Below are 21,009 nucleotides of genomic sequence, written 5' to 3' on the forward strand. Positions count from 1 at the left end.
TAAACAAAACTGACGAAATACGACTTAAGTAGACATTTACTTATATATTGAAAGTTACAATGACAACTTTACTTTAGATGTTTCATATATTTTTGCATTTTCGAATTTTTAATAAATGCATAAAAGTTCGCAATTAAAAAATGACAATCGGACTAACCGGAATTTCTGGTCATTATTGGTGTCTTCTTTGTGTTGAGGGGTCTGTTCCGTGACAATCGGCGGTTCCCTTTCCTCCTCCTCGTCCAGAGGGCCGGATCCATCGTTATCTTCGGCCGGGCACTCGCTCTCGTTGCTCTCCTTGCTGCCCTTTTTGTGGAACCTCAAGGAGAAGCTCTTTCTGAATTTCTGCAAAACGCTCTCTTGCTGGCTCTGCGTGCTCGAACGAGGAGGATTCTGGGTCCCGGAAGCGGTCACAAGATTGGCACTTAAGTTAGAGGGCTGCTCTTGAAGACGCGAGTGGGAGACCAAGGGAATTGTCGCCTCCGCCAGAGGATGCTCCGTTGTTACGTGACCTGTTGTGCCCTCATCCTCTTCGTCTCCCGACCACTGTCGACTGTTGAGAAAATAACAAAATCGAACTTTCAGTACTTGTAGATAGACATATTTTACGTAAAAATATTATTCCTCAAATCTAATCGAAACGGCTAAAGTTGATATGCGAATGATGGGAAGCTGCTAACTTCAGCAATTACTTGATTAAATATTAAATATAAAATATCAATGCAAATTATATTTTGTTTAAAAATCCATTTGTTAAGAAGATTTGTGGTATAACACATTTGAATATGACACCACCGAAGCCCATTGGGACATAGAATCTAATTTCAAATTATATAATAAAATTATATTATTATTATGAATTATTATTATGAAATTATATTATAATTTATTTCTTCAAATTTAAGTGCATCGTAGTCCGTATCGTTACATTGTTGCGATCCGTTGCGGATGGGTTAACCGAGGAAAATGTAAATCCATGCATCAACTCTGACCTCTTTCTATAGAAAATATTCTAATCATATCGAAAAAGAAATAAAATAGAATCGCGTGCATCAAAGGAGGGAGTATACGATAATTTCTCTAAACTCCAAAGAATCAATCAATTCAACGTACACATTGTCGTAACGAAAAGAAAAGATTACGTCCGACCATTTCTCGAGCTGCTCGCACGCATACATAGGAATTAATAGGCGCGAGCAGCGATTGTTTCGATTATTCGTTTAATCAATGGCCCATTGTGATCGCGAGAGGAAAATAATTTACGGGCCCTAGGAAACTCAACACCGTTTCTTCCCGCGGCGCAGAGGCTGCGGCAAACGCGGGTCGTAAAACTGATAGATCACGGAGGTGCGCACGGCAATTTATGCGGCTGAACATCGAGCACGGCAGCTGACCAGGTGTCTACACGAGGCTGTATAACGGAAACGATACCGCCGCGAGTAGCCTCCTCTGCGTATGTCGCTCCTGGAGAACGAAAACCTGCTGTTTCCAAATATTTCGAAATTTTCGCGAATCACAAGTGTATCGCGTTCGCATACTTTCTCAAAGTATGACATATTACGTATCATTTTCGTGGAACGCTGATTCATTCTATATCGAGAAATTGCACTACCGTTCGTTGCTTATTTAAAAAGCGCGTACTATTATTTTGCGTATCTTTGTTTTATTTCAAAACACGAAGAAGTTCTGTGAAAATAGTAAATGATTTTATACAGAAGAAATATTACTGTGAAAAGTTCTTCTTTTGGTTTGAAATGACCGAGACTGTTGATACGATTTTTAACGAAACTATCGAACCGAGTAAAACATTACTCGGCGACTGTGCTACTTGAAGACGTTATTAATTAAGAGTTATTCATATGATCACATATAATCATGAAAATCAGATTCTCGAGTTTGTTTTTAAAACGCCTCTCGTTTTACACGATGGAAGATATGTGATTCCTGTTTGGAATGAGATCGGATCTGGAGAAATACGATCGAGAAAAAAAGAAACTTTCTTCTCTTTTTCTGTATTTCTGAAGGTAAAAGATAACTACGTAGACGTATTTCGTGTTTTGCGTTCTCTTTTGAAAATAATGAAATTTCTGAGTCATTACTTTTGTCCTTCGCGAGTTAATTACACGCCCATAAAACATATTTTTTCTTTTACGTCGCAAACGCAAAGACGGTGAACTAACGTCACCAAGTTGTAGTTGCTAGAATCAACGATACTCTTTCGTGTTCGCGGTTTTTCTAAGTCAGATTAATAGGATAACATGCTGCAGCGTCACGTACCACATCATCGAGAGGATTCTGTTCTCTTCCAGGTTAATGTTTATCCGATGTATTTTATTATTTTTTGCTTGACCAACATTTTACGTCCGCGGTCTCGTCACGTTTCTCCCTCTACTCTCTGAAACTTCTCGCGATGAAAACACGAGCACTTTTTACACTGTTCGAAAACATTAAACTGAAAATATTCACGCATAACCGACGCCGGTGTCCTGTTTATTATGATAAAAAGTTTGTTTTAAAAAATTTGGTACAAATTTATCACTTTTTAGAAGAAAAATAAAAGAAAAAAGAAAGAGGAACAAAAATATTCTCTCCTTCACAGTTCTCTATTTAGACGATTCAAGCCTGGATAATAAAATCCCCGAGATTATTCGACGCACGAAAAACCACTTGCAACCACTTTTAGACAGGAAATGCGTCGAGTGACGGTCTAGAGGCGACTAAAACCTTCGGCCAGTACACCAAACCACCATCATATGCATGTGCACGTTCGTGTCTCGTGCTGCGCTCGCAGGCCTATACAATCCGTGGCATAAAGATATTCACGGAAATCGTTCTTCCTGTACGCTAGAATTTTTATTTCACGACAAAAGCCTACCGCCGTTGTTCCGACGTTCCAACGAGGAACCGTCACTTGTTGATCGGCTGCGATATAATCACGAGCACGCACATTCTCCTTTGTAATTCGTCCTTTTCTTTCCAACGAACGAGTTACACTTGGATTACAAAGCTCATAAAGTCAACATCTAAAAAAGCGAATCTACGAGAAACTTCAATCACTCAAACGCGCTCAAGACATAATCACCAAAGCGAGCAACACGATTCTCACGGTTGTTCGATCAAGGGTAGAAATTGCAGCGAAGAGTTCGAATGTCTTGGTAAAAGCATCGGATACATTTGTACGATAGCAATTGGTTTCGTGGAGTCACAGAAGAGGTATTGTACGCGAAAATACAAGGCTCACACTCGAAATAAGAAAATTGATCGAAACTACTTTGGCCCAGGAGGAAGTGCATTGAACGACGAGCTGCGGCCGACTGAAGGCTCCGGCAGCCACACAAATCCAGTCTCACGTGTGTCCCACGTGCCTTTGTGTGTGTACACGTGCATGCGTGTAAGGTTTGTGTGCCAGTGCACCTCGTGAACTCTTCCAAGAACAGATTTCAAGGGTCGCTTCAGGTATACCGACACGCCGAGGGGTTGCTCGTTTTCCCCCACCTCGTTTTACACGCTGTTTTTTTTCACTTCTCCTTTCACTCTGTTCCACCCTCGCTTTTCGTTCCTTTTTTCCGTCTCTCTCTCTCTCTCTCTCTCTCGGCAGAGCGAACTGTGGACGGAAGAGGTGCAGCCAAGAAATGCCACCGTTAGTCTCCACAAAAGGTACTATTTATCCATTGTAGCGACAGTGGCCCGCTGGCTCCTCTTTCGTCTTCTTTTTAATCGTCAGGATTTTTACTGTCCTATCGTAAATGCGCCACCTTCCACGTACAAATTTGACACTGCGACGCCGCGCCGCGCCGCATCTCTGGCTCTTTGAGGATTCTGCTAATCTCCGTTGTCCTCCCCTGCTCCTCCTTTTGTTCACAGAGCGCCTTTTTCCCTTTTTTGCTTGTAGGCCTCCACGAAATCGGTATACTGCAATCTTCCTGTGTTTGCGGTGGTTCAGAGAAACTGTGTCGATCCGGTGGTCCATTTTTGTTCTTCCCCTTTGCGTATTTAAAAAGTTTCCGGGAAAGGGAGAGACAACACATTTTTCAATCACAAATATTGTGAAAACTGTGGTAGGTCTATGTTCCTTTTTCGAGCGTTTCTCGGATTTTATAGTATTTCCTAATCGACAACGTTCGAAGACGTCGTTTAACACTAGAACTATTAATGACTGAAAAAATCGAAGTGAAATATACATTTGTAAATCAAAAGTCATTGAAACATCTAAAAATATGACAAAGTAAATTGAAAAAACGTCTGCGACGAATTTCTAGAAAGTTGTATTCCTCTGTTAGTTCTATTGTTAAAGTAACTCGAGGTACATTGGAATTCTTTGTAGGTAGGTCAGACAAAAATTTGTAAAAAAATTTCGCTAAGGGAAAACTTGGAAATATTGGTCACGTTCGTAACATTATTATTTTTCATGAGGTACCGGTCTGTCGACAAACTCTTCTATCGTTTTCTCGACTATGTGACTTCTGTGTAGCGAAGGCACGTGGCACATGAAACAGACGATAACTTTCCTTTTTATCGATTTGTGTTCAAATCTAGTACCGACACGTGTAGGTGGAGTACACTCGATTTTTGTAAGTATCGCGTAGGCGTTTAAATCAGCTCGGTACTGTTTTCACGAGAAACCAATAGATAGTTAATTTGTTCGATCATCGATCATTTATAAATTTCTCCTCGATCCCTTTGATCTCTCGAAGACGATGTAACCGTATGTAGACTGGAACGAATCGCTTGTAGATCTTTGGGTAACGGATCTTTAAGCATTTTATTATAATGAAAATTGTCTTACAGATCGAAGTAATACGAAAACTTGCAACTTGTGCCCTCTATATAGATCGTTCCTCGTAGAGAAATTTTTAATACGGGTTGCAAATTTTTCTGGAGAGAGATTAATAAAGAAAATTTTATCAGTTTTTATATGGTTAAAGGAAGTTAGAAAGTTTTCGATGTTCGTGAAAGATAAAGCTAAGTTCTTTTGTTAATGGGCCATAAGATGGGCTGAGAATGAAAAAATATAAAAACTTAATATCCTCCGTTAAAAGCTTCGTAAAAAATACCATCGATATTACAAAATAATTCGAAGGGTGGATTTATACGATTTTTGAACAAAAGGATTTTTAAGGAGAGACAAGTTTGAATTTTTAAATTTGAAACGTTGTATTTAGATTCTGATTCAAATCCTCAGACTTTCAATTATACATAACTTTATCTGAAATTCTGCAAGCATTCATTTTATTTTCACATCGTCAACTTCAAAAATCAAATCGAAAATAAAGTTGCCAATTACAAGACTTCAGAAACTTTTAATTAAATTCCCTCCCGGCAGGATATTTTTCTTTAAACTCGTTCTGTTGTCTTGGAATTCAAATTTTTAAATACAAAACATTTACGCGCAATTGAGAATTAGTTTGCAGCGTCAAATAGAGCGTAAGTGGAAGGCAAGTGACTCAGGCGAATCATGAATGCAGAACTTGTCGTTCTCCAAAACTTCGAATTAGAATAATGCCGGGCTGCGTCTCATTGTCGAGGCTACCAAGTTGTGAGAACTTTCGAAGCGAAGAAAATTAACGTTCCGATAAATTGTTATCGCTTCGATAAACCTACCACCAGCTTTCACCATTAGAGGCTCTTTGATCGAACTAATAACAAAGGGATTCTACGATTTTTCTTATAAATTCTAACACATCTAAGAAAAAAAGTAACGCGATAGTAGAAACTTAGCAATATGCGAAAGAATTTTCTCATAAAAAAGATTTCCAGCAGAAATTTCAGAACATAACACAAGTATTCCATGTATAACACGATACTCTTACAATATGGATTCGCTTTAACACAGTTTGAGTATCCGGGGAATCCTCGCACAACATGGTTTTGCTTTAACACGGTTCGAGAACCGGGGAAAACTCCGTTACAAAAAGGCACGTAATGGAAATTTTTAAACGTCATTTGCTATTCTTTATTCGAGCAGGCGTGTTTGTTTGTGTTTTGTCCCAACTTACCATACGGAATTTTGGGATATTGACGTTTTCGATTCATTTTTAGTTCGTAGAGTATTAAGCCTTTACGCTCAAAAATTTTGTTCGCTAGAGACAGGTAGCAAGTCAGAGCTTCCCCGACAAAAAATCGGTGACATTCTTTATAACTAACATAAATGATGTTAACATGTAAAACTCTTAATTAATTATTGGTTTTTTTTATAAACATACTTCTAATAAAATTTGATAAACATATCTCTTATGAGAAACAGTATATATTTGTTAATTTAATTTAATGTTAATTTAATAATAAGAAGAATAATAAGAAGAGAATAATATTTTGTTAATTGTTAGAACCTAATCTTTATCTTTACGTTAGTTTTTTATTTCGTATAACACGAATTCGCATAACAAGGCATTTTTTTGGAACCTAACTACGAAACGTGTTATACGAGGGTTATCTGTACAGACGAAACACGTTACAGTGATTACAAAAAGGAATTTCCTCTAAATTAAACATAATTAGCGTATAAAATCAAGAAACACGACGATGTAACGGTTATTTTCGAACAATTTGCAGCAAAGGGTTACTCGTAAAATATTAACAGGGCTGTTTTGGAGCAAAATAGACCAGCAGCAAATATACGCTTCCGTAAAACTAAAGAGGATGTCGCGAGAGATTTTCTATTGAGTTGGTAATTAGAGCAACGACCGGATGAATGTTCGTCCAGGTACAAAGTCGATGGAACAGAGCCGGGTCATTCGAAGTAACGTCTTTATTCTTGCCTCGACAAACAACCCCGGCTGCGAGACACGCTGAAGGGATCAAGAGGTCATGATGGAAAGCTGGAAAGCAAGAGGAGGCACTTCAAACGAACCTGGATGCGATCAACCCGCCACCTTTGATCTATGCTCCGCTCTTCGATCGACTGTTTTTTAAAACCATTTTTACCTCTCGACGTTGTCGATAATCAAGCAAAGTGGAAATCGCTGGTTGTTCATTTTTCATTCCTTCATTGATTATACCGTATAAATACGATAAAAATTCTGCTGTACCATGTTTTGTAATAATAAACGTAATGGTAATAATTTTATGATAAATAAATCTTGTTCCTTTTATGTACAAAATATAAAATTTATTGGAGTTGTTGCTTTAAGAAATTCTTTGTTCGTAATTTATTATCACGTTCTTCTTTGAAGAGCGACGCTTGATTCTTTTACCTACTTTTTCTAAAGTCAGTCGTGCGTGTTCTCTTAATTTCAAGTATCTACCTTGTTTGCTCTCAAGATTTATAATAGTAATTTACACTGTACTCGTTCATTATATCGCATTATGTTACGAAGATTATGTTACGTTATGTAAAAGGAAGCTGTGGTTCTCAAATGGACTCGCATTAAAAGTACATAAATCCGTCGTTTATCGTATTTATATTTGCCTCGCGCGAGGAAAGCCAACTTCAATATTTACCTGTGCAATATTTTTCGTCCGAAGCAAACAATGCTTCCTGAAACAGGGAAATCTGCGCGCACAGTCTACAAGACACGAAACGGACAGGTTTCGTACTTTATCTGCCGCCTGCCAGCTGTGGCTGCGAGACAAGTTGACAGAGAATGAAAGGATAATACAAGGCATCCTGAATTTTAATTCTACAATAGCAAACTCGACGAAGTTTGAGTGAAACTTCTAAAAATTATCTTTTCTTATCCTTCTTTCAATTTATTATTTTTCCAAGTCACGTTCTTCCAATCTATTATTTTATTTTTACACTGTAGAAAACTAATAGTCCTTAATCAAAGCGTCGTTTTCAAATCAAAAATAGTTGGCAGATGCGCGAAATGTAAAGACACAGATGAAGAACAGAGATGTCTCGGGACGTGTCGATAAAATTTTCTCTCAGGTCTCGATGCGTTCAGAGAATCGAATGAATTATAAAAGTCGATTCAAAAATAACAACTCACCTTTCCACATCACGGTCTAAAAGCGCCGGCGTGCTCGACGCTTTGATACGCCTCTGCGCCTTGCTCAGCCCAGGAATTCGTCTCCTCTCCTTTCCAGTGTACGCGTTCGATCGTTGATCGTGCAGCGGCTGCAACGGAAACATAATCGAAATCATTTTACACGCTGGCTCACGCATAATTACGCGGGAGACCCACTCTTTCTCCTTTGAATCAAAGTGTTAGATGCAATGTAACCCGGTGATAACCTCGCGCACGAGAAAGTTGCTCGGCCGTCGATCTATTCCCATGATTCGTCACGCACGAATGCTCTCGATCGCTCCTATCTAGACAGGCTTATCGAACCGAGCCTACCATCGAAGAATATTCAACGTCCGACATATATCTCGTTAGTGAATTATTTCGTAAGCACGCCGTGCTCAATGTTACGTCGACTCTGGGTCACTATGCCTCCATTCACGTTTCCACGCTGAGTCGTTAGTTCCTCTTCTTAAGAATGAATAATAGGATGCGATTCAATAATAAATCGTATTGTGTGCTATTAATCGTTGGATGAGATAACTACGTTAATATCGGAATATTATTCGAATGAAGTTCGATTCCATCGATCGATGCTTTGTAATGGCCTAGGTAGAAAGTAGTTTTTACGATAAAAATTCTCTATTCATAGCGAGGAATTCTCTAAGTTTGTTAATTATAACGATTGCCATTATTAGTCGATCACTTTACAATTCGTATTTTTTTACATCAAGCATTACAGTTGTATCCATCGTTTCTAAAAAATAATTACACTGTTTGTCAATAGAATGGATTATTGACAGACTATAACCGCCGAAGGGTAGAAATCGGTATACTGATGGGATATTATTGACGAAGCTTAGTACTGACAAACTAACTGTTCGATCGGTAGAAGATGCTTCCATTAGCAAACGTCACAGTCGAAAATCTGCGTCTGTCAATGATCGCGATGCGATTTCGTGGATTCACGGAAATGAAAAGGGTAAATGCCATAGCGCCACGAAGCTCGTTTGTATCTACGCGATCGTTCCCTGGCGGAAACGATGTTTTGCTGATTTAAGATCGAGTTGCTGCGCAACGACGTTTTATTTTCTATTTTATTGTTTTAATAAAACGGTTAACTGTTCCATCGTTATGTATATGTCAGTTAATTATTGGTTTACGACGCACTAAAAAGAAAGCTATAATTAGGCATATCCATGGTTTAAAGTGCTACCGTTTGATTTACGGTAGCGCAACAAGAAAGTTTGTAAAACCTTTAATGACACGTTATAAATTTAGTAGATTAACTGTAGGCTGTGGAATTAAACGTAGGAAACGTGATTTTTATCGCGGAATAGTTTTTACCGAGTAACAAGTAAACCGTCGATTAAATATTTTTGTATGGAACTTGAGACAAATTGTTGCGTAATACTTAATACGAATCTTACATAAATTTTAATGATTTTAGTATTTTATCGCTCTAACAGGTTAGCACTCTTACTATGCGCCTATACATTTATATATCGTAGCGCAATCCATACATCATTGTCGACCGAGACTGCTCGAGTTCAATTTCAAAACACATAATTTCTGTTCTAGTCTCGTATCACATTCTTCGGTTAAAAACTAGGCTCTGTATTAGTAAGTAAGAACTTTCACTTTCCATATATGCATTATCTGTAAGACTAATATTGCTTCTATCCACAAATTTACGAACGTTTTTCAGCCTTATTATCGTCATTTTATTTCGAACAGAGATTAAATATTTTTCGTTAATCTACCTATCTACCTTCGTCAAAATCGGTTTACACAGCTTGACGGGGTTCTCACGTTAAACATAATGGTCTCCACAATGAAATATAGATGTTGAATCGTTCCACTTGATAGAATTACCAGTGTTCGGTGGAATGCTACGAGGTAAAGGAACATCGATCGACGGTATGTCACCTTCCGGTTTCCTAAACGAGCTCGGACCACATTTCTGTTCACGGCGTCGTTTCTATAGCAAAAGAGAGGTCGAGAAGTCACTTGACTCGTCGAGAACAAGCATTGTTCGCGCTAACTGCACAACGAAAGAATTCATCCCCACCGAAATATCTTGATACCATTGTCTGGTCTTCTTAATTACGAATGGTTCCCGTTTCGCTCGATTCTACTTTCGTTTATTACTTTTTTTTATTCGCCACCTCTTTCGCGGACCACTCGTTCGTCGCTTTTTACTTCTCGCAAGGAATTTCGATATTAAATACATTTTTTCGCGTCTCTTTCTCTAATAAGTAATAAAGATGATTCGATTTTCTGATACTTTATTTATTATAAATGTATTGCTATATTGGCCAAATTATCTAGGTCGACAAGTTCCCTTTTTGTTTCGTGAATTCTAATATTTTTAGAGTACAAAACATAACGATGCAAGAAGAGACCCAGTTCTAAAAACTGTACAGAGAGGAGAGAAAAGTCGGTTAATTGGATTGCTAGATGAACCAAGATCGAGCTATTCAGGTCGTCACTGAAGTAGTTCGTCCTAGGTCTAATATTCGGAAAAAACTGTCGCCTACGATAAAAAACAGCAGTCACGTTTCTTAAGTTCTCTTCAACGTCCTAATTATATACGTACGTACACACGTACGTGTATACAACAAGCAACCGTGGCTAGGCGTTTCTACTTAGCATGGAAGTCGATCGCAACGGGACAATTTGAAAAGTTGCAAATTTTCCAATTAAAGTTTCGCACGATGCCAAGGATAGACACATTCTAATTCTTCTAAATAGTTACGTCAAAGAAACACAGGAGAACGAAAGGTGAGAACCGCGAAAAATGTTTTACAGCGTTGAATATGCATAGGCCGTGCTAGCGTTCGTGCTAACCTTTAATTAAAACTTTTAATTAAGGTCGGTGCGAGAAGTTCGATAGCATCGAACTGCTTTTCTGTCGGTGCTGGGTTTCTTCGGTGTGCCTTTCGTGCCGAAACGAACGAAAAATAAAAGTTCGATCGGTACGATCGAATCGAAAGCAATTCAATCGCGTGTAACATCGCGGACGAAATGGTCTCCTCATGAAAATATTGCATTTTGTCTCCGACACCGTTTTCACGGAGCAACCATTCAAATTCAAATTTGTAAACGTCCGGCCTGGCCAATTCGAATACAAAACGAGTCTGCCAGCCGGAAAATATGCGTTGACAGTATTTGCTACTGTTACGGGAAGCCACGATATATGATTCAAAATCATGGCTAAAATCACTGACCTAAGTTTACATTACATTTTCCGCTTTATTCCACCAAGTTAGTGAAAAAGAAAAACGGCTTCTTGGTAAAAATATGGAAATCTTTATCGGCCATCATCGAGGCGTTTCATCGTTCTACCATAGTGTTCACTCGTACCACATGTTTAATGCAATATATATTCAGTTCAATAAACATCGATTAAAACTGATCAATTATGTCATCGTATATTAGCAAATATTGATGAATATTTTATACATCATGATTTAATATGTCCCAAATTGACGGTTAATTTTGTCATTTTTCCAAAATGGAACAGTTATTCTAGATTTATTTCACCTTCAATATTTGCTATATTAAACACATATTCTTTCTTTATTTCCGTCTCCTCTTCCATTATAAATGACGAATTGAAATAGCAACTAACAGTTTGAAAATTGTCCAGACGACTTGATTCGCAGTCTGACAGAATTTTCAATGCGCATCAGACCTTAATTAACAGTATTCTGAGAGCATTTGCATGTTCTCGGTACAGACTTTAACCTACATACACTTCGATCCTATCGTGCCCACGGTACCGATAATTGGAGGTTACCGAGGTCACTGCCGAATTATTCATCTGTACACGATTTTGGCGCAATGGAATGATCCAGACGAATTCTGATCTCTGCTTGATTAGGCATTCAGCTAACTTACTCTACCGGAAGAAATTCTGATTTAATAGGTAGGTATACGAGCCAATCGGCGCGCGTTTATTTGTCCGCAGAATCGGATTCCAATGCATCTCGTTCGTTTTGTCGAAATCGAATAAAATTTAATAAAATCAGTGAGAAATATTGAAATGGTTTGTAATAGCTATCGAAGTTGTGTGCCGAATCTCGAAGAACGATAAGGAAAACGTTATCTATATAAGCTATATACGATTGATTTTTCGGTGAATAGGGAAAGTTGCTCGAAATCCTCGATGTTGATAGTTCTGCAGATTCATTAAATAAACATCAATCATGAAGAAGTTGTAGAATAATACTAGAAGCGGTAACGTCGCGAAATTATTTTCAAAGAAATACGTCAGACGTTTGATCAGTTAAACACGAGATTCGTAATTTCCTCCTCGGAAGCGTCTGATGATAGAAAGGTTGGATGAATAATGGTTTCGCGCTTATGACGTCTCAGCCACGAATCTAAATGCACGCTGTCACAGGAATATATGTTATTTGCATAGGTATGGTACCGTTCGATCATTACCTTCGAATGTTCCAATGCTCTCGATAACCTGCGGCTCTTGACGTTCGGCTAACTTCTCTTAATTACTTCTATCTTTCAACCACGATTCTGTCGCTTGTTTTTGAAGGAACTTAATTTAAATTGCCTCGGTTGTTTAATATCTCTGATTTGATATATTTTGATATATTTGTAAATATAAAGAAAGAATCGTCAATTTATAGAGAGGACGAGAACATATGTTAGGACCTGCAGTCGGCGCATAGGACTCATATAAGAAGGATTAGAATTAGATAATTAAACACACGCGTAGATATATAAATAACTATGAAAATAGTATGGCAAAGATAAAATTTCCATTTGAACAAAAATTCACATTAACTTCGTCAAATGTGTCTACGTCTTTTTAGCAATTACAAGGAAGAAAGTCTAGGTTTGATTATTCCAGTCTTAAAGAGAGACCGCAATTACGGTTTGCGTATAATTCATAAAGAAAATGTAGTCAGGGGAGAGTAAATCTTATTAAATCGCGCGATGTTTCCCACGACCGACTTCTTCTTTCCTTACTTAGAAAAAAACTACGACTCGTCCCAATTCCTAGAATCGTATCCTGTAACAGGGTTGAAGCTTTTAGTATATTGGATAGCTTAGCCAGTGATAAAATAATTCGAACGAGTGTTCCTCTAATTATTTTCACTTTTACGATGTACATTCACGCATATACACGTTTACACAAAGTTGCGTTGGCTATTAATTAAAACAGAAGGAGAAGAAAAAGCGTATCGTCGACGCAAGCGTTTCGCATGAAAGATCAGAAGACAGAATTTCATTAACTCTTTCAATTACACCTACGTTTGAATTAGAGCGTGTTAATATATACCGATTACATATTGCATTCTAACTGTACGTGTAGCTGCGTATCATTTCTTGCTACGACATGCATCATTCACACCAACGACATCGCGTACCTGCACGTTAACATTACCGGTAACAATGTCGTGTCGAATTGACTGTATCTACCAGGTTTATGCACAGATCACTGTCATATTACGGGACAGGTATTTAGCTGACAATTAGATGTAACCGTGGACATCGCCTTTGTAAGCTGCGTCGCAGATTCCATCAGATTATCTCAATGATTATCTTAATTTCATGGGAATATTCTAATCCACGATTTTACATGGTTTGTGTGTTTATCGAAATCTATCGTCTCCTATTTATATCGGAAGATGTGTTCTCGTGGTCTAACAACAAATTAAATAAATTACATCTTTAAAACTATTCACCATTCCACGTTCCTCTTTTAATAACTATCAAAAGCATCGTTCTGCGATCCCACATAATCCTGTACCTTTATCTCTACATCAAAAATATTTTATCCTCTGGTCTAGCATTAAAGAGAACGAAAAGCTAATATCTTTGAGGCCATCCTCATTTTCATAGCGCATGCTAAATTTTTAATAAGTATTAAAAGCATCGTTCTATGATTTTACATGTTTTATCTGTTTCTCCAATTCCATATTCTGACATTCATATTAAATAATATTTTCTTCTCGGCTAATATAGGACACAACAAGAAGAAGGACCACAGTACCATAAATCACTTTCAGAAAACCACCGCCTACACCTTCCTCTCTAAAATGTATTAAAAGCGCAGCAACTTATCGATTTTGTTCCTCCCCCTCCATACCTCCCATCGCCACGTTTCTTTTCGTTCAAGCAATTTGACCTTCTCGTGGACGGAAAATTCTACGCGTTACCCTGAGCGTCCCGGATAGCACGTAGAAAAAAGTATCGATCATGGTGGCGCGTGACATATTGTCCCGGAAGGCGGGTGAGTCGCTTTAAAGTCGTGCCACGACGTCGTGTTACGTCCTTGATCCATCGTGGCTCGCGTCCGACGGAATACGGAAGAAAAGCTCGAACAGGCGACAGAACGACGGGATTTGGTTTGCGATCGGAGATTCTTGTCGGACGGTTTCGGTCTACGGGGACGCGCGCCGCTCGAGTGATCGAGATCATCCGGAGGATCCAGCAAACCCGCTTTTCGAGCCTGGATATCCACGCGAACACGCCGCATTCCGGATTCGTGCCGCGAGATCGTGGAATTCCCTCGCGAAGATGCAAATCTTAGACACGTTATCGTGGCCGTGACACGACTTCCCGTAGGAGAAGTGGAGAAGCGAGCCTCGCAACGTCTGCTTCGCCGCTCTTTGTCCGATTCCATCCACCTTCGGGTTCTCGACAATTCGAAAGGATTACACGAGTATCGAGAAATAAAAGTAGCCAGGACGACTTTATTATTGCGCGCGTTCACTGCCGATCGAACCGCGTTGAAAAGTTTCTATCGGATTTCTTGTAATCGCGCACGAGGATCGCTGTTGGAAAGGCATTAGAAGGGGGATGGAAGTACTTTCGATGGTTTAACCAAGCCATTCGTCAACGACAGCAGGCGTGTATAGTCTACACATAGCGAGCATACTATGTAACGAGAACAAACACATAGTCGGTTGAGCGTAGTTTAAAGTAAGTACCTATATCTTAACAAGGATTGAATAATATTTGACTATCACGATTAGCATATCTACTGCAGCTAATAGAGACAAAAGAGGACAGCTACATGTACTTAATGTCATGAAAATCTCAATGAAATTGTACTCGTATATGAAGGATGTTAGTGAATCCCTTTCTCTAAAATCTTATGACCTCTATTTTTGATGAAACTTTGGAATTCGATGTAAATAGACTATGAGTTTTAAATTGCAGGTTCGAATAAATTGTTAATATATTACGATTTTATTACTGTTTTCTTATATGAATACTATTTTTTTATGCCTTTATTATGCACACAATTTTTTCAATTTTGAAACTAATCTAGTAATTCTCCTAAGAATTTTGAACGAGGATATGTACGTATCATTACATACGAATGAGCAAACTAGGTTTTGACGTATCAGCATATCAGTCGAATGTATTGAAGGAAAATTATTGAAGTTATTCTTCTATGAAATCGTTACATTACATAGTACGACTGTTTTTGAACATCCAATACCGTGTTTCACACAAAATCTACACGCTATTTTTATTTCGTGTCGTTGGAAAGTTCTCGCGAGAAATTACGATGAAAGTGCGTCCTGTTAAGAGGGCTGATCCTCTCCAGGAGCTGCAAGCAAACGCTTTTAGCTGTGAAAGCGTATGAAACGTTATAAAAGCTACGCGAAAACCGTCTTTTCTACGAGTTTCTTATACAAACTTAACAACAGAGCTCCAGCTGCGTTGATTCGGGTCAGCTTAATTAAACCTCGAAACGTTTTGCCCCGACTAACTGTCGCATTGTTGTAAGTTTGCGAATTTATCTGCAAAGGACGTACGAGCACCGCAACCAGAACTGTTTCTCGTGATAATTTATCACGTAGCCCGGTGATATTAATTGAGATCGTTATGCGTTCTGTCGCTAGCGTTTCACCGACTCTCGTTCTATTCTCGAAATATTATGCTAAGTAGGGATTTAGTATTATAACATTATACACGAGAGAGCAACCCAACTTTCCTCGTTGGGTACGATTGAGAAAATCAGTGATAATTTCAGAAGACTAGGGGGGAACTCTTGGAAACCTTTTATCGATCGTGCTCCGGAACGCTATAAGACGGCTGAAAAGTTCAAGAGAGCCGCTCGGAAGTTCTCTTGGGAAAGAAAGTTGCGAGAGCCTTCCGGTGAATCGACCACGAAACTTTTAGAAGAAGAGAAACGCGGCTACGCTGTTCCTCGAATGTTAAAAACATCTGAAAGCATTTTTCCATCACCTCGTTTTTTTCATGACTTACTCGCTTTTCTTTCTTCGGTTTTTACTTTTTCTTAAATTTTAAGATACCGTTGGGGGATAGAAATTGGTTGATGATTGATAAGGAATCGCACGCCGATTGGTGTACGTTCTAGAAGTCGGTATAATGGAACGATAGGTCGTATTATAATAAAAAAACGATTCAATTTCCGGAGGGATTCGGATACTCACGGAAACAGGAGCTGTGTGAGGTGTGGCTGCTTCCTGTGCGTGGTGAAGTCGACTGGGGCTGGGGCTCGACCTTTGGGAATTCTGGCCACGTTGCCAGGATCCTCCTTTGTTATTGCTGAAATCAAATTAAACGATCAATTTTTATCGTGTTATCGTAGGAAAAATGTTCTTGTTCGTTTAACGAACAACCTTCGGACGAAAAAAAATGAACACGCATAATCTTGATTAGCGAACAGCTGGAATGTACGTACGAATTCCAAGATGATTCACGTTTACGCAAGACCTTTGACACCGTCGTGTCGCATAGAGCCGAGACTTTCACATTGACAAGGGGTAAAAATGAACGCTGAGAAGCGATTAGATCGCATAATAAATTATTATAGGGCAAGACTTGTCATCGTGGTCAGGTAGTGGGTAATAAATTACGCGGCTGAGGGTCTCTGCGCGTGATTTACACGTTCGCTCGTCGATAATCGCCCTTCGGATATGTCGATATATTGCATCCGACAATGATCTATGAGAGGGTGATCTACGATCGTACGATCAAATCCATAGATCCTCTTGTTTGCCAATCGTTGAACGCATCAACGCTCGGAACTTTGCTAGCTGTTTCACCAGAGAAAATCCTCTCTGATTTATAAACTCGTTATCGTCAATGTTTTCTATGATCGTTGTAGTAGTTGCCGTGTATTTCCTGACGAAAGTATCACTTCGGGAGACTTATAAGAGCTAGTGCGTCGTGCAATGAATATATACATAGCACTTGGAATTATATACTCAAAGCCCTCCTTTGTTCCCCTTTCATAAATTAGAAACTCGTCATCGATTCCTCTATAAACGGATCGTTCGACGAGCTTAAGGAAGAAGACGCGTTTGTTGTTTCTAAACCGACAGGTTTTATCCGAACCACTCCCAAGCTACGAGAAAGGATCCGTCACGTCCACATTTCGACCGACAACCACGTAGAAAGTGGGATAAATCGATGCGCTTCTGTTGGTATCTCGTGATCCTTCGCTTTCAGATGAAAACGACTCGCCTGTCAGTCAAGCGAGAGACTCAGGAGCGTGGAAACCGTGTAAAAATTCGTTTTGCCAGCATAAAAATCATGTCTTAACGTCACACTCGAGTCGTCCGGGCGCACGTCGCGTCGTTCGAACGCACGTCACTGGAACACCGTTGTTCCTTTCGCCGGCTGACGACCAAATCGTTCGTTCTGTTGTCTATCGAACGGACCGTCGTCTGTCGAACGAACCGTCGTCTGTCGAACGAACCGTCGTTTATAGTACGGCGATATTCTCGCGCCGATAATGACGTATTAGGTCAGAGTGAAAGCATCGTGGGAAATGATTTGCACGGTCGCGTGCCCTCGCGAACAGGAAGCGTTCGACAGCAAGGTAAGATCACGCTACGGTATTAGGTGGGACGATTAACGCCATTAATGTCCGACTTTATGAGCTTTCCCAGAAGGAGTGTCGATGAGGGCATTGAAGCCAGATTTCACACAGAAACCTTGTTATCTGTCGGATTTTTCCACGTTGGTCGGGGCAATTTGTACGAGGTGTACGTGGGATAGATTCTAAGCAACAGAAGAACGCGTGATGTTGGCCGTGTGATTTATTTAACGGCGTAACAGAGTGCTCGAACGTCGAATGTGTGCCTGAGTACCAACCATCTTTAGTTAATATTTACCGGTAGCACCGGAGGGAAACAGAAACGAGGGAAAATCCTGCCTCTCGTTTCGGAAATTGAGACATCGAGACGTTGCTTGTGGTGAATCATAGACTAGCGCTCACGCGGATATTAGCAACCGTCGCGGCAACTCGCCGCGAGTACTTCTCGCACCGCACCTTAGCTAATCTCGTCGTTATCTAGAGTTTCGTAATCATCGAGCATGACATACGTGTACGGGGAACGAGGCCGGAATATTAGCTGGTTTTCGCGTGGAAAGTGCAAGGAACTCGGTCAATATTTCCAAGGCTGATGGGAACAAAACCATTTCCGTGCCATCTCGAAACGAAACCTTTACAGAGTCCCTGGATAAATATCTGCTGGAAACTACACGCGTTTGTACTTATAATTATCTCGATTGTTTAACGCTTCGACATTGCGACGCGAGAATCTTTCCGTTGACACGCTTTGGTTTTTTAGTTAAACTCTTGGAAATGGTATTGCGTGGCTTGTGGTTTCGTGTACGTTGAATTTTCAACATTGAAAATGGCGATCTTTTACGAGTATTGTTTAAATATTGATCTAAACGCTATTTTCGCGAAGCGGAGCCAATTACAATTTAAATTGTGGTATTTCGTAACTGACGAATTAACGTGGTAATACTAATAGCCTTTGCTGATGCGGGACACAGTACATAGATGTGTAATTTAGCGTAACTTATTTCGTTGTTTACCTTTCCTTCTAATCTAAATATGCTAAAATACGATACGATTATCGTCGAAGTTAAGTAGCACGTAAAACACATTTTAGCGGAGTTCGATAAGAAAAATGTATTTTTTCTCAAGGACGATATTTATGAACAATATTTTACGATCGAGGTGCCTACTTCGTCGCATGCTAAAATTCGCAATTATGCAATCATGTTTTTATTACGATGGCAATTAGTACGAATTCGTCCGCCAAGGGACGTAATTCGATACTTTACGGTGGCATTGAAAAAATGAAATTTGTTTGATAAAGACTGTTGATCCAGACAGGTATACGCGACAGTTTCGTGAAAGCTCTCAAAACATTTTCACTCTGTAACAAGTTACAGCCGAATTGGATAACTCTGATTTATGCAAACGAAATCTGAGTTCAGCGTCGCCTAGGATATTTTGTAAAACTCGTATCTCTGTCACAACAACGTTTCTTCAACGTTTCTTCTGTTACTTCAACTGCGTACGTAATTTTAAGAGATGGTCCAGCGGATATAAAAACGAACATAAACCTCCTCAACGTAGAAATGCAGACGGATAAATAAATATATACAAGTCAAAGCAAATAAAATTCCGAGACCCTAATTGATTACCATATCGTCAACGAGATCCACGACAAAAGTTAAAAAGAAGAAGATTGAATTATGGAAAACGTAATCAAGAATCGAATCCGAATACATCCTGTATTTATTCGAGCGTTCGTTCCTCCTGGAGAGAAACGGGGTGTAAAATACTAAAAGCCGACTAAAAGGCTGATCAGGACGAAGGGTTAAGGGCGACTGTTAAGAGAGAAATTTATTCAACGCTTATATCGGTGCTTTCCGACTGGTTTCGCGTCGTTTTTTCTTTCTTTCCTTTTTTTCTTTTTCTTTTTTTGGACGATCGACTTTCCGACACAGTGCACAGATAAATCGATGCACCCTGGCCAAATAAACAATCGTATTTATCGCCCTAAGTTCACGTGGGTGTGCTGTTACAGGCCGTAAGAACCGGTCGTAAAATCTTACCGGTTTCGCAATACAGCTTCCCTCGTACAACTACAACGCACCAACGCACCTATATACGTGAGTACGTAGTTGCGCTTTTTATCTTCATCGCTCTGGACGTGTCCTAGCCACGATTCAAATCGATTCAAAACTACCCCTTACGCCGAGCTGCGTAAAAATGTTTGTTACCGTTACTGTCTCGCTCTGACAGAGGAATTTGCTACGATTTATAGCCGATAGTACCGTGAAATCGATAATTGCCAAGCTTGGTAGTCGTCCGCTATAAAAATTTGTAATATCTCAAGACGAAGCGTGGATGATAGACAAGCGAGAAATCCCAGTAATGCCGAGTTTGCGTAAGGAAAGGAACAGCATCTGCATCTTTGTCGAACTAGACCAGCTTATTCACTGGATGACTGGTGTAAGGCTAACTGAAGGTGAAAGAATCCTGACAAGTACATTGTTGATTTTCTGATTTTAATGATAATTATGATTAAAAAAGGGTATTCTAATATGACATTTGCACATAGCGGAAAGTAATTGAAAAATATGTTTTGTAACTTAACCTAAAATAGCATTTTAAATTATTATCATTATTATTATTATTCACGGGTATAAGTATTAAGAATCAATATTTTAATATAAACGACAAGTAATACTTTTAAAATTATAGAAAGGTTGAAAAACACATTTTTCGTTTCAAAAGTAAAGACAGTTTTGGCAATGCGAGATTGATTGACGACATATCGAATATTAAAACTGCTCTTCTGTGAAAAATGGAAAATCTTATCTGTTATTCTCGTGTTCTCTTCGATACGAGAGTCTGCTTTAAAGCTGTTGTTGCTTTTTCGTTAGTTGAAATCTGCGTACTAGAGGTTATATTTAAATAGCAGAAAAAAGTTAAAAATTCAAACTTCGAAGTTTATAAGCGATCAAGATCAACAATAATGTTTCAACCATCGAGACAAGATCAACACTTGTAAATACGCGTTGTTTCAAAAAAAAGGGAGGTCAAAAAACACTTCCACCGCGAGTTCGATTCATTTTAGAGTGCAGTAGACATTTATAACGTGAATCAAGCGTAAAAAATTCTGGCTGAAAATAACGGAGGTTTTTGCCAGACTCGATTTTCGAGAAAAATATTTGTGTGAATTTTCGCGAATCCGGGAGGTTTCCTTTCTTGAAACGAAAAAATGCAAAAGTTACAAAT

The 21,009-nt window shown here is 39.2% G+C and overlaps 1 protein-coding gene across 9 annotated transcripts in view; it reads right to left on the reverse strand.

Annotated features, from left to right (window-relative positions):
* LOC117208292 (serine-rich adhesin for platelets) overlaps positions 1 to 21,009 on the reverse strand; it is a 134,720-nt gene that overhangs the window by 9,993 nt on the left and 103,718 nt on the right. For all 9 annotated transcript variants that reach the window (XM_033449338.1, XM_033449345.1, XM_033449344.1 and 6 more), the window contains 3 exons: positions 16,388 to 16,502; positions 7,932 to 8,059; positions 158 to 553 (listed from right to left, as the gene is read on the reverse strand). In XM_033449338.1, the coding sequence (XP_033305229.1) occupies positions 158 to 553; positions 7,932 to 8,059; positions 16,388 to 16,502 (639 nt within the window). The remainder of the gene's footprint in view (positions 1 to 157; positions 554 to 7,931; positions 8,060 to 16,387; positions 16,503 to 21,009) is intronic.

The sequence above is a fragment of the Bombus bifarius genome, unplaced genomic scaffold (assembly GCF_011952205.1).
Source record: "Bombus bifarius isolate JDL3187 unplaced genomic scaffold, Bbif_JDL3187 scf7180000008058, whole genome shotgun sequence".
NCBI classification, from domain to species: Eukaryota; Metazoa; Arthropoda; class Insecta; order Hymenoptera; family Apidae; genus Bombus; species Bombus bifarius.